The sequence below is a fragment of the Acanthopagrus latus genome, chromosome 1 (genome assembly GCF_904848185.1).
Source record: "Acanthopagrus latus isolate v.2019 chromosome 1, fAcaLat1.1, whole genome shotgun sequence".
Lineage (NCBI taxonomy): Eukaryota > Metazoa > Chordata > Actinopteri > Spariformes > Sparidae > Acanthopagrus > Acanthopagrus latus.
In genome coordinates, this window is record NC_051039.1 from 7869925 (window position 1) to 7882510 (window position 12586).

Sequence of the window (12586 nt, forward strand, 5' to 3'; positions counted from 1 at the left end):
TCGTCTCAGACTTTGTGCTGATGTGACCTGGCCAGTGATGCAAATTATAACAAAGCGTGGAAACTAGTGACTTTATTTGCTTGATAAATGACTAAAACGATGAGGTTTTCAGATTTCTGCCTTCCCTCCGCTATAATAGTGATGCTCACTCGATGCGGTGTGATGCGAAATCTCCTCACAGGAACACCGCCGTGGTCACTCTGGATTATCCACAGACTTCACTGCCAACAATGTTTACTGGAACTGCTCTCTACCAAAGAAATGGTCTCTAAGAAAGCAGCTTACAGTGCGTTCTGTGGATTATCAGGAGCGAGCAGGACAACGTTCCCCTGAAGACAAGTTACCACTGAACACTCCAAAAATGAAATTATGACCCCTAAAGTTTGGCGGCTTGAGGGTCATCGAGGTGCACAAAGAGTTTAGATGCTGATCATGTAATCCCAGCGTGTCCAGTTTAAAGTGTGACTGGGTCCATTTATTGTTGGGCTGCAAAATTAATAAAAAATATGGAAATCGCAATATGGCACGCTGACACGTCGTTTTTTTGAGAAAGGTTAAATGTGGTGAAGTGCTGCAGAGACGCCCTGACATACAGATCTCATTCTGATTCTTTGTCCCAAACAAATCTCACCTCATCCTGATTTTAACTATCATGTTATGTGATTGTTCCCTCCCTCTCTCTCTGTATTTCCTGTCAGTTCTCGAACACCAAACACAAAATGCCCCCCAAAAAGTGCAGCAGGGGGGAAGGCAGAGATTTCCGGGCCCTTATATCTCAAACACTGGACGAATAAACAAAACTATTCAGATGTAGGTGAGTAGATATTCTCCAACATACTTGCAAAAAGCAGCTCCCAATGTCACTGTGCTCTGGTATGGACACGTTGTACAGCTGATGCTGGAACACTGGCTCGTTGTCGTTCACATCCTCCACCAGCACAGTGACGGTGGCCGTGGATGACAGAGCCGGGTCCCCTCCGTCAGCCGCCACCACCAGGAACCAAACCTCCATCTGAGTCTCTCTGTCCAGAGCCGCAGCTGTCGTGACCAGGCCCGACTCCGGGTCCATGCTGATCAGGCTGTCCTGGTTGGACTTGAGGATGGAGTATCTGACGTCTGAGTTGACGCCCTCGTCTGCGTCTCGGGCCTGAATCTGGACGAGGGAGCTCCCCCGAGGAGCGTCCTCGGAGATGCTGACGATGTACACATCCTTCTCAAAAACTGGGGAGCAGTCATTGGTGTCGGTCACCTTCAGGAGGAGGACCGCCTCGCTGCTCAGGGGCGGGTTCCCAAAATCTGATGCCTGCACCTTCAGCTCATACAGGTCCTGCTCTTCCCTGTCGAGCTCTCCGTTGACGCACAAAGCATACAGGAAGTCGTCCGTCTGCTTCAGGGCGAACTTGTCATCACCTCCCTCCAGCGTGACAGTGACCCTCTCCTCCTCAAAGTCAGGATCTGACACCGAGATCCGAGCAACGTAGTCCCCGACCCCGGCCGCCTCTGACACCACAGCATCTCCTGTTTCACTGAGAAACAGCACGCTGATGATGGGACTGTTGTCGTTGATGTTCAGCACCTTCACACCCACGAAGGTGCTGCTGTGCTCCGGCTGAGCCCCGCCGTCCCTCGCGCTGACGATCAACTCGTGGAAAGCTTGGGCCTCGTAGTCGAGCGGCTTGTTGAGGTACACCACCCCACTGGTCCGGTTGATGGAGAAAACCTCGTTGGGGTCACTCTGCCGCCTGTTGATCTCATATGTTACTCGGCCGTTGTCGCCCAGGTCGAGGTCGTAGGCGTGCACCTGACACACGGAGGACATCAGGGGGGCGTCCTCCAGCAGCGAGGTGTGATACTCAGTCTGGTTGAACACGGGAGGGTTGTCGTTCTCATCCAGGACGTGGATGTTCACCTGACGCCTCCCCGTCCTGGCTGGGATGCCACCGTCGAAGGCCTCGATGGTCAGGGAGTAGAAGGCCTGTGTTTCACGGTCCAGTTTGCTGGTGAGGATGAGATCCAGGCTCGGGTGGCTCTCAGATCCACTCCTGTACTCCAGGCGGAACAGTTCCCCCATCTCACTCTCAGTGATCCTGTATCCCCGGGTACCAAACTCACCCTCATCCTCATCTTTAGCTCCCTCAAGCTGAAACCGGCTCCCAGGGGGACTCAGCTCTGATATCTCCAAGTCCACCTCCTCTGAGGGGAACACAGGTGAGTGGTCGTTCACATCCTTCACCTCTATTTTCACTCTGATCATCTCGCCCGTGAGAGTGGCGGCCACGAACTCGTACCTCTCTCTGCTCTCTCTGTCCAGGACCACCGCGGTGGAGATGATCCCCGTGTCCGCGTCTATCTCCAGGTCTCTGAACACGTACGAGTCTCTGCTCTCCGAGATGAAGAACCCGGTGCTCGGCCTGCTCAGCCCCGCTCCCAGGTCTCCGACGATGGTTTTCGCGGGCAGGCCCTCTTTGACCGACAGCGTCAGGTTGAACACCTGCCCGAGCGACTGCGCGCAAAGCAGCGACAGGACGAGCGTCCGCAGCGGCCGAGCTGCGGTGTTTTGGCGACCCATTCCTCCTTTACGCATGGCTTCTAGCTCTTTGGTTTGAGGGGCGAAGTTCTCTACATATTTCCGTGTCAAAAGTCACTCACCAAAATCAACATTTTGGAGCTCCTCTCCACACAGAAACGGGTAAACGCACCATTTTTTGCGCGCCGGAGTTCAGCCAGCAGTCATTCTCCATCGCGATACCTCAGCAGCTTCTTCTTCTTCTTCGTTTTTTTTTTTTTTTTTTTTTGTGTGTGTGTTCCTTGCGTGATTTAACAAACTGGAGATCCACACATCAAGCGGCGTAAATCCCTCTGGGCTTCCTCACACATCCCGGCACTGAGTGGCCACACAGCTCAGTGCGCACTGAGCACACCTCCTCCTGGCAGGCGGCGCGCCCCACGCTGATCGCCTCCATCTGTGGCCCTGATTGCTTCAGATTTAATTAGGACGACAGATTACTTACAGTGCCGCGTGCTCACAGGTGACATACTATGTCCGACCTCTTGACAATCATAAAGTGTGCAGGAAGGAACGTAAAGATATGAAGGCTGAACTGTGGAGGAGAAACCTCAGCTGACACAGTCTGTGATTTATCTAGACTGATTTCCGGTGAAGTGGTTAAATCAAATTAAATCGAATGAATAATAAGAAGTTTAATGAGCTTCAGTTTTGGCACTTGTCCATACAGTGTCGGGGTGGCGCCCTCTACTGGCGCAGACGAGAACTGCAGGGACTTTTCACTGTTACGGGCTTATTTCAGTTCAAGTTTATCCGGTCAAATCCAGGCTCAGTCTGAGGGGGAGGAAGCGTTCAAATCCTTTACTGAGGTTACAGTGCTAATACTACACTGTAAAAATACTCTACTATAAGTAAAAGTACTACTTTCAAAAGCAATACTACAATACTACACGTGTTTAAGTAAAATCAGCTAAAATGTCCTTCAAGTATCAAAAGTAAATGTACTCAGTGTTCCTTGTCAGTGTTTAAAACATTATATTTGATATTTATGGAATTATATCACAGCTGTGTACCTTTAATTTTACTGCTCTTGATGCCTCTGGTTGAGCTCATTTTAAAGGGTAACTCCACCAGTTTTACACATTAAAGTTTAGCTGCCACGTATGTGAAAAGAAATGGGATGGTATATTAAACAAAAGTAGCAGAAAGGCTTCTGCGGCTCCAGACGAAGCTGAATTTAATCCCATGAATTGCCTCCAGTGACGTCACTTTGTAACTAAGTTGCATTGTGGGTAATGTAGTCACCAGATTATGAAATAGCAGTTACCTGGTCTAGCATTGCACTCCTGGACAGTTAGAAATCCTGTCGGTTTTTGAGTCCTATAATAATAATAAAAAAAACTTCAGGACTTTTAAATTAAGTTTTAAATGTGCACAAGTTTCAAGTGAGGAACTTTTCAGCTTTAACGCTGCGCTCAAGATGTTTTATCTCGCACCTCCACCGAGGCCCATCAGTCTCTTTGTGCACTCACTCATCGACGCCAAACATATAAAACATACCTGTTTTTTTTACCATCCACATTTCTGTGTTATTGCCTGAGAAATGAATTCAAGTGTCTGCTGTGAGTTTTATGTCTTTAATATCCAAATAAGCTAACAGTAATGACTGTGATTGAGTGTTTGGTCAGTAACACATCTCTTTCCTTCCAGTGCATTTTTAATTACACCTTCAATTTCACATTTCTTTAGTCTCATCGCTCTATAAGTGCTTTCAGTGGAGCCCGTAATGGTCCTGCAGGACTTCGTCCCATCGTGCATCCTCCCATCGGTGCTGTCACCAGGCAACAGTTGTAACCTGAGCTGTATACCTGAGCAAACAAACAGCCTGACTACTGAGTCTGCCTCGCTTTGTCCAGCCACTCCACAAACTGTAAAAACTCCACCACAGAAGCTTCACTCAGGATTGTTTCTCACTGATTTTTTTTTTTTTCAGTGACAATGCCAGCTCACGTTATGCTCTCCTACCAGTGGGACGACCAGGCTCTGGTGAAGAAGATATACAACCGCCTGAAGGACCACGGTCTGCCAGTGTGGATGGATATCGAGGGCGGGGTGACGGGGAACATCAACGACTCGTGAGTACAGTGGAGTGTGTTTGGACCTCCATCACAACCCGTGACACGTTGTTGGAGGCTGACATGTTGGAGTCCACTTCTGTGTTTTCAGGATGGCTGCGGGCGTGGAGGAGGCCGTGGTGATTTGTCCGTTCATGACTCCAGCTTACCAGGCCTCCCGCAGCTGCAAGAAGGAGCTTAACTACGCAGACACCAGGGAGGTCATCATGGTGCCCGTCATGCTGGCCAACAACTGGGAGGCCAGTGAGTGGCTGGGACTGATCACCGCAGGCCTGCTGTGGGTGGACTTCAGGTGAGGAGGCCTGTCAGAGAGGGCACAGGTGACACACTTATAGAGTGAGAGTTTGTGCTTGAATTTGATGTAAAATCATCAGTATTTCATTTTTAGAAACGCAGAGCAGGATGAGGAGCAGTTTGAGATGTGTCTCCAGTCTCTGGAGGAGGAGATCATGTTTAACGCCGGTCACCTCCTGGCAGTCGAGGAACCTGAGAGGGAGGTGGTGGACGAGCCCGAGCCAGCGAAGCCCCGCCTGAAGAAGAAACCGGGCCGAGGGTTTCGCCATGCTGCCTCGGAGCTCTACATCCTCGAGTCTGGTAGATATGGAAGACTGAACCTGAAGTTTGAAGCTTTTCAGGGAGGCTCTGTGAATGGAAGTGAAAAATATTCATCAAAAGGAGAGCACAGAAAAGCCCAAATGTGTTTGATTTGGTTAAAGAGATATGGTAGTTTTGGAGAATGTTACCATTTTTTTCCAGGTATCCAGGAAATCAACCAAACTACGGATGTAAATTAAAGCTTTTTTCAAGTTTGTCTGAGGGGAGGCTCAAAGTGTCGGACTATGAAAAAGTTCCCCACTTAACAACACTCATCCAAACTTTAAGTAACGACTCTTTGTTCGGTATGAAATACTTCTAGGGACAACTGGGTTAAGTGGGACATGTTTAAAATGTTGCTGTCATTTTCCAACTGTGGTGCAACACACCATTTAAGAGAGGCCAGAAAATGCATTTTTTGTAATTGTGATGAACCCTTTAAATTGAATAGCAGCCAGATACTAAATCTAAGACTTCCTACAGCTTTTTAAAGTAGAATTAAAGGCACCCAGAGCAAAGATTTCCTTATCATCACATCCAAACTGTTGAACTCCAAATGCAACTTCAAAAATACCCAGCTCTACCCAATCAATAGCAATCAATAGAGGCTACTGTATGGTCATGTAAAATTTGATTATGTTTTGATCATAATTTATATGCTCTGTAATTTTCAATTTCATGCCCAAGACACAAATAGTATAACAGGATTGTTTCATTACAAATATTCATAGAAGTTTGGTTTACGTCAGTGATTATCTAGCGTTTAATCTCCACAATGCTGAAACTTGAAGCATGTCCCTGAGCTTGAAAATATCACCCATGTACAAATCCTGTTTTCATGGTTTCACAGGTGAGCAGCAAACCCCCCCGACTGGCGACGGCAGCAGAAACACAGTGGAGCTCAGCGACACACCTGGAGATCATTGTTACTGGGAAGAGATTAAGGGTAACGGCTGTAAATACTACAGGAACGTTGTCACCAACAGATACCTCGGTGAGTAAAGAACCTGATCTTTACTGAACAAAAGAAAACGGCAAGTATGTGAAAAATGTCGCCTTTATTCAATGGAGCAAAATAAACTTCACGTTTCTGCAAGCCAGAAGAAAAACGGGCAATGTTTGTTCACAACTGTACAACCAGCAATTCTGTTGAGTCAATACAAAAAAAAACAACTGATTTTTTTTTTTAGACATTTTTCTTCTGCCCTCTGCAGGGTTTGACCCCTGCAGGAACCAGGTCCACTCTGAAGCCAGTCAGTCTGAGTCTGCAGAGTGGGTGCTGCTGGTGGATCAGACTGACCGGAGCCATCAGAGAGCCGTCATCATCAAGAACAAACACACCGGGAGCTTCCTGGCGGTCCAAAATGGCCTCTTGGTCGGAGTAACATCGTACAATGAAGACTGCAAATGGATCTTAGAGTAAAATGAACAATTCATTTCAGGAGTTTGCCTGATTTGACGGGTGTGTCTAGAACATTTTGTAGAAATAAAATTGTTACTGTGAGAAGATGAACGAATAAAAAAAAAAAAATCTTTAGAATCTTTTTCTCTTGAGGATTTCAGGTTTCCAGTTGACTGGATGGCTTTCTTCCGTCTGCAAGAACAAAAGGTAAAAAACAGGGTGTTCAGATTCTTCTTCCTGGAAACTAAACCTAAGCTCGTAACTGGTTTTAAACATAGCAGCATTACTTACAGCTGTGTCGTCCTCTTTGTACACTTTGATGGTCTTATCAGCCTCGGCGGTGATCAGCCTGCTCTCAGATTTGTCGAACATGCAGGCAAAGATGCCCGACTCGCTGTCCAGAGATCCCGGCTGCACGGCTGCATGAATCCGCTGGAAGTTGTAGCCCGTCCTCCAATCCCACATGTGGATGGTTCCATTGTCGGCTACAGAGGGAGCAAAAAATGAGTCTCGGGCTAAATGTTTGTTCTAATCCAATACTGTACTGACCAGGATTAACAGACAACATCAACCCAAATAAACAAAATTAACAGAACAAGCTGCTTATGATTACCTCCAGAGACCAACACGCCATCAGAGTTAACAGCGAGTGTGTTGATGATGGCGTTGTGGCCCGACAGGTTCTGGATGAAGTTGCCATCTGGGAACATCCACTGTTTGATGTTATCAGCGGAACCAGAAGCAAACGTGTATCTGTAAAACACAGGAAAGAAGATCACAATATGTTGAGCATGTTGACCATATAACTCTAAATTTGCTGGTACAAACAATTAATTATTCTCCCACAAGATATTATTTTTTATATATCATTGATTTCCCAAGTTGTAGTCAAACCAGACAAACATTTATTCAGTTTAAAATGATACAAAACTAAGAGAAACAAAACAAAAAAGATCAGAACCAGTGTAAACCAACTAACATTTAGCATGTTTCCTCAATAACTGATAGTCAATCAAATATTCAAAGTTGTCTACAACTTCCAAACCAATTATTTCACCCTATACATGTAGTGATTTGAGTTAACTCACTGTCTGGGGTGCAGCACAACAGTTCGGACAGACTTCTTGTGGTTCGTCAGAGTCGCTCTGGTTTTTCCAGCAATCAAATCCCACAGCCTGATGGTTGAATCGTGGCTGCCTGCAAGACGTTAAACCAGTGAAGTTAAAGACAAACCAATCTGATAGAACTCCAACACAACTTCAAAATAATTTGTTTGGTTTTCTTTAGAAAAACAGTTACCAGTGATGATTTGTGGTTCTGCAGCCTGACATCTCACTGTGGCCACAGTGTTGGTGTGGCCGGTCAGTGTGTGCACGTTAGCTTTGGTCCTGATGTCCCACACCTGCACAAACAGAGAAGAAATCCAATTATTTCAGCTAATAAACCAAGAAGAGAACTAGTTGCTTACACATCATCTTCAGCTCCAGCCCCCTGATGGAAGAACGGCCGAGTGCTAACTGTTAAAAACTACAAAATGAACATGTGATGTTACCTAAATGTGTAATCATCTAAGTTTCTAAAACTTTGTCAAGCAGACGGTCAATTTGGACTTTGCAGAAAGAGCAGATAGTGCAAAGAAAACTATAAGAGAGCAACAGAGTGAAGCCTTTCTTTAAACACAAGCTGAACCTGTGAAGTTTAATCACACCATTTTCAGGTCATCATTCGAACATGCAAATCATGAACTTACCCTCGCTGTGGCGTCTCTGCTGCAGGTCACCAGCACGTCAATAGTCGGATGCAGGTCTAAATCGTACACAGCACTAAGATGTCCGTGGTAGTGCCTGATGACCTAATACACAGATTAATATGGTCAATAAACACACAGATAATTAATATACCAACTACATTGTGTTAACCTCCCTCTTATTATCATGTCATACCTTGTTGTACTCCAGATCCCAACACTTGACCTGCTTGTCTTCTCCACAGGAGAACAGGTAGGGGCTGCGTGTGCTGACCGCCACACCTCGCACTGTGCTGATGTGTCCTGTCAGGGAGAGTTTCAGTTTCCCACTGGCCAGGTCCCAGATCTGTAGAAACAATCAGCCTCAAGGTCATATATGGAGCATTTTAGAAGATTTCCTGAAACAGCGTCTTCACGGTGCCATTCTGAGGTGGTGCGAGGGACATGATCATTAAATCTGCAGTGAAAGATGCTTAAAAAAATGTGTGTTTTATGTGACTTCCTGTCCAAAAGAAAACAGAATGTAATAAAGCTGCTTGCTACCTGTCTAGCATACATACACTTAATAAATGTCACCTCAGTTTTCAGAATGTGAACATGAGAACTGAGATGACTGAGATGTGATTTGCTGATAATGACTATGAGCTCTGGAGACAAAAACTTAACCTTATTTTAGATTGTTTGGTAAAACTGCTGCTCTCAAAATTAAAAAGGAGCTTTCAAGCTTATAATCTTCTACATCTACATCAGGACAACCAGAGGATAAAGCTTCTGGATCACATTTGATTTTTTTTTTTTGATCGCCAAATGATTATTTTAATGTTTACTCACCTTTATGGTTCTATCAGCAGACCCCGTGACAAACCACTGATTCCCAGGCTCCACAGCGATGGACCTCACCCAGCCGAGATGACCACTGATGACCTGGCAGATTAAGCACACTACTGTTAAAAACTAATGTGGGCTTCAAATATGAGAACTGAGTGTCAATTTTATCCGCAAACAAAGTAAAATAGAGGTCAAAGTGATTTGTATTTACCCGAAAGAGTTTCCACGGTGGATGCCACTGAGGTTTGGGCATGGTTGGTGCTTTCCTCATCAGTGAAGAATTTCTGGTGCCGCCTCCTTCCATGAGCGACTAAAATGAACACATTGGTTATCAACCATGCACTTGTTTCAGGGATGTTACAGCGGGTGTAAAACAAAATATCGCATCAAGTGACCTACCAGAGCACTCGACGGAGGGTGAGATCTGCTTGCCGCTCCCGCATGGTGATGGATGTCACCCACGCTGGCTGCTGTGCGGCTCACATCTTGTCTAAAATTGAACAGAATTCATATTTTTTTATTAATAAGTTCTGTCAAAATCCTGAAAAGGTCTTGAAAATGTACCTCAACTGGGTTATTTCTGCCATATTAAACGTTACGGAAGAAAAGAAAGGCTCACCTTGCTTGTGAGGGCGGCAGAGCCAGCGCCATGGAGTGGATTCCTCCCTCGCTTGGATTCCTGTGCATCTTTGTGTCAGCAGTCAAAGCCACTCCTGTTGACAGAAAATTACTGGTATAAACACTACAATGACACTGCTACAAGCACACAGTTTGGTTAAACCACTAGTATTGATCTTACCAGGTCCAGAAGGATACGCATGTGTTCCTGTGATCAGGTATTCTGGGTCGTCCCCTGGAAGAGCACAAAGACTTCAGTATTATAAAGAAACAGCAAGAACATTATCTTCAAATTAGTCCAAATCAGTTATATAACATGTTTAAATACTGGGTCACAATGGAGTAAGAAGTACAATATTGTTCCTAAATTGCACTGGAGTGCAAGTATTAAGCGACATAAAATGGAAGTTCAGTCATCACACTGAAGCATGAAGCATGCAGTGTTTGTTTCATCCTCACCTGGCTGTGAGTAGCTCTGCTGCAGGCCGCCAGGATGTGAGACTCTGTCTTTCCCTTCCTTCAGCACAGGCATGTGCAACACGGCACCGTACTCAGTTTTTAGTTTCGCATTCATCTTAATCTTGTGGCTGCAAATACAGGGAATATAAGAAAATGTTACAATGCCTGTTAGACTTTCCGATAATTAGCCTTTTAATCAATCAGTTGTTTATTGTTGTTCACTATTCTAATCATCAGTTAATTTACAAAAAATATCTGATTCCAGCATCTTAAAACTAAATATTTTCGAGTTTTACGACACCTTTATGGCAATACACTGAATAACTGGATAGTGGAGAGAATACGACATTTGAGGATGTTATATTGGTCTTTGGGAAACACTTTTTAATGTCTTCTGACATTTTATAGGCCAGACAACTAGTCTAGTCATCAAGAACGCAATCAACAGGTTCATCTATAATGAAAATAATGATTAATTGAAGACCTTCTGCCCATTATCCCTTCTTATACAATACATTTAAATCATCAAAAATGTTCACACAGCTTATAAACATAATGTTGTTCAGCTTAAAGATCCGTGAGAGGTTCATCATAATAATGACAGCAGATATAAATTCACTGTTCAGTTTTCTACACTGAACACAAACATCTAATGTGCAGCTACAACTGCTCGGACTAGACTAAGACTGGAGAGAAAGGATGGTTTAAACTCAGTAAAATATTTCTGAATCCTATAATGTACTGAAAACAAATTAAATACAGTTCAAACACAGGCATTAATGTAAGTAATAGTGAGCCGGAATTACCTCTCGTCGTCCAGGGAGATGGACTTCGCATGGTCAGACACAAACATATCATGCGTCCTTTTGAGAGATCTAAAGACCAGAGTGTGGACAGAGTGCTTCTGAACATCCTGTAGAAGAAAAGTATCGTGTTAAATACATGATCCATCACTATCAACAAATACGGCAATGTTTATAAATGACTCTGTTATCTATAAAGACTAGAAATCGCATCTTAAACGTAACGGGATCCAGCAAATAGCCGGGCCCGACGTTGAATACGTTAAGTCTCGCCGGAGCGGGAGCGAAGAAAAAAACAGCGAGAAGACTTCACATCTCTACATACCTCCGTCATCTTGGTGGTGTTCGTCCGGAAAAAACAGCACAGTTGCAGAAATTTGCGTTTTTTATAATTACTGCTTTGTCGCACTCAAATATCGATCGCAATCCTAAACAACATGTCCAACACAAGCGCAATCCGACAACTCCACGACCCGGAAGTAAACAGAACCAACAGCGGCTGGTGTTTTGTCAGCGCCCCCCAGCGGTCAGGAGGAGAAACGACACTGCAACGTTAATACTCAGGCTGCAGTAGTTCACATTTGGGGAACTTGTACCCTACTTTACTTCACTAGTTCTATTCAATGCTAGGCCTGCTTAACCCTCATGTAACTGTTGATACATTTCATGTTTATTAACTACCTTTTTGGGATCAGTTTGGCTGTATTAATGCATCCTGCATAATTTTTTTTTCTTTTAAATTCAACTTAAGCTTGTATAATATGTCTATAACACACTGTGTATATTGCAGACAGACGGCTAAAACTGTTTTCATATTATGAACCATTCTTTTTTTTTTTTTTTTTTTCCCCAATCCACTGCCGTCCCAGCATAAAAACATGCAGCCAGTGTCTCAGGCTTTCATTCTGTGGTCCTGGATGAGTTTTTGTAATTTTTATTATTATTCACTATTAACATATACATACTATTTCCATTGTGACCTATAGGAGGCTTTACCTCATAATAAAACTTAACCCTCATGCAACTGTTAAAAGACCACATTAGGTAAAAAACAAAACAAAACAAAACAAATAATATTAATACACATTTTTTTTATGGCTGTTTTTTGTACTAAAAGAGGTTTGATGTGTGATCTTTCCGTTTCTTGTTTTTTTTTCCCCCTTTCCTTTTTAACAATTGCATGAGGGTTAATAGTTCCAGTTCTACTCCACTGCATATTTTTACTCCAATACATTTATCTGACTTTATTCAATAGTAACTGTTGGCATGATTAACTTAGATATAAACTGAGAGAAATTATTTAGGGATTAAAAGTACTTCATATTTTTTGGTTGTCTTAGATGGTGTAATTTAAATAACTTGAAATGATCCGACATTTTAACAAAATGCAAATGTTAGAGAAAATGTCAGAAACTACCAGTTCATCATCTCACGACCCCTTAGATGACCCTTTGAGAGGCATAACATGGGCACTATGTAGTTTTGGTTAAGAAA

General features: G+C 44.0%; 3 protein-coding genes across 6 annotated transcripts in view; 1 reads left to right on the forward strand and 2 right to left on the reverse strand.

The window, feature by feature from the left end:
* Positions 1 to 2739, reverse strand: part of dchs2 (dachsous cadherin-related 2) — a 29135-nt gene extending 26396 nt beyond the window's left edge. Inside the window, exon 1 of the mRNA XM_037096050.1 lies at positions 839 to 2739. Within this exon, the coding sequence (XP_036951945.1) occupies positions 839 to 2584 (1746 nt within the window). The 5' untranslated portion in view covers positions 2585 to 2739. The remainder of the gene's footprint in view (positions 1 to 838) is intronic.
* Positions 2583 to 6372, forward strand: LOC119018419. 4 transcript variants are annotated; one of them, XM_037096079.1, is made up of 6 exons: positions 3189 to 3375; positions 4256 to 4436; positions 4535 to 4641; positions 4733 to 4933; positions 5030 to 5235; positions 6086 to 6372. In XM_037096079.1, exons 2-6 carry the CDS (start codon positions 4293 to 4295, stop codon positions 6235 to 6237), a joined length of 810 nt encoding a protein of 269 aa, XP_036951974.1. In that variant the 5' UTR covers positions 3189 to 3375; positions 4256 to 4292; the 3' UTR covers positions 6238 to 6372. The 4 variants fall into 4 exon arrangements, with proteins under 4 accessions (XP_036951994.1, XP_036951983.1, XP_036951974.1 ...); XM_037096099.1 differs by lacking the exons at positions 3189 to 3375; positions 4256 to 4436 and adding an exon at positions 2583 to 2689 and having other exon boundaries at positions 4500 to 4641; XM_037096088.1 differs by lacking the exons at positions 3189 to 3375; positions 4256 to 4436 and adding an exon at positions 2922 to 3029 and having other exon boundaries at positions 4500 to 4641.
* Positions 6275 to 11579, reverse strand: plrg1 (pleiotropic regulator 1). Its single transcript, XM_037096061.1, has 15 exons — positions 11418 to 11579; positions 11096 to 11202; positions 10290 to 10417; positions 10012 to 10065; positions 9832 to 9925; positions 9612 to 9702; positions 9424 to 9522; positions 9216 to 9308; positions 8581 to 8730; positions 8388 to 8489; positions 7937 to 8039; positions 7726 to 7834; positions 7251 to 7390; positions 6929 to 7122; positions 6275 to 6829 (listed from the first exon to the last, which is right to left on the reverse strand). Exons 1-15 carry the CDS (start codon positions 11424 to 11426, stop codon positions 6770 to 6772), a joined length of 1533 nt encoding a protein of 510 aa, XP_036951956.1. The 5' UTR covers positions 11427 to 11579; the 3' UTR covers positions 6275 to 6769.
* Between the last annotated feature and the right edge of the window lie 1007 nt (positions 11580 to 12586).